The 1299-nt window shown below is 26.6% G+C and overlaps 1 protein-coding gene across 1 annotated transcript; it reads right to left on the bottom strand.

The window, feature by feature from the left end:
• Window positions 1-194: 194 nt before the first annotated feature.
• On the bottom strand, window positions 195-1013 carry EIN_175260 (ariadne RING finger, putative; the record flags this gene model as incomplete). The annotated part of the gene is made up of 2 exons (XM_004254431.1): window positions 195-288; window positions 358-1013. The coding sequence occupies 2 exons, from the start codon at window positions 1011-1013 to the stop codon at window positions 195-197; spliced, it is 750 nt and encodes a 249-aa protein (XP_004254479.1).
• Between the last annotated feature and the right edge of the window lie 286 nt (window positions 1014-1299).

The following is a 1299-nucleotide window of genomic DNA, read 5'->3' as shown; positions in this document are numbered from 1 at the left end:
TTGATGTTATTACTCTAACAACATTGTAAAGTTAAAAACAAAAACAAAATTTAGTAATGAATAATTTGAAAACTATATGTTTTTCTTTAAACCATTTGAGTGTCGATGAATTAATTTGAACACAATTATCAAGTTTATTTTAAAACATTTTTTATTCAAAAACAATTTGTTTTTAATTTCAAACTGATATAAAATCAATTAGTAAATTGTTTGCACCCAGTTGTATTCGATTTAAAATGAGTATTTGTGTAGTCAGCCATACAAAGCCAGCAAAATTGATGTCCACAACTTAAAGTCAGTATTTATGATATTGTATCAAAAGTTAACATTTCAGTGTTTTAAACAGAATAAACAAACCTACAAGTCATATGGTTACATCCTCCATTTTTACGAATTGGGTTTTTGCACTTTGGGCATATTTTTGTGTTTTGTTTAATCCATTCCGTTGTTTTTCTCATGTTCTCATTATCATCATCGACTTGTTTTTTCCACTCCTCGCATGTTTTTCCGGGGTGACAAACACACAAACATTTTTTACAGAACTCGTGTTTACAGTGTGGGCATTGCGCATTCACAGCGCCGTTTAATGATAACAACGAGTTGTGACATTTTGGACACAAAATTGTTTGTTCTTCAAACATCTTTTTATTGAGTCTTTCAGTGTAGTCGGTTATTAACTGTTTGTCATCAACTAAATTGTATAAATTGATATCTGATATTTCAATAACTTGTGAACAACCATGCTGTGGGCAATGAACTTTTCGCCATGTATTAGTCTTTTGCTCTTTAATTGAATCACGAATACACGACTTGCAAAATCTATGACCACATCTATTAACATAAGTATCACTGTATGGTTTATCTTCATAACATATTTCACAACTAAATAATAAGACATTTTGAGAATTTTGTTTTTCTCTGTAATTTTTCACACATTCTTCTAAAATGAAGAGCTTCTTATCATAAGGTTGTTTAAAATAGTCAATAAAGTTGAGTGAATCAATTGAGTACATTTATAAGTTGGACTGCAATTACCAATAATAAATATTCAATAAAAATCATTTATCTGAAATTACATTTATATTCGAAATAAATTAATTTTCATTGTTATAACATAATTATTTAAAAATAACCATTACAGTTCTGATAATAAATGCACCTAATTTAATATTATCATTGTGTTAATATCAAATAAACAATTTATTATATTAATCCAGTTCAAACATGTATATTAAGTATTTTTAGTTATTAATTACTTAAAAATCATTTTAATATTTTCGAAATTTGTTAAATTCATTT

This window comes from Entamoeba invadens, assembly GCF_000330505.1.
Source record: "Entamoeba invadens IP1 unplaced genomic scaffold scaff_1105074725545, whole genome shotgun sequence".
NCBI lineage: Eukaryota > Evosea > Mastigamoebida > Endamoebidae > Entamoeba > Entamoeba invadens.
The sequence above is the reverse complement of the archived record's forward strand: the minus strand, read 5'-3'. Positions and strand labels throughout refer to the sequence as shown.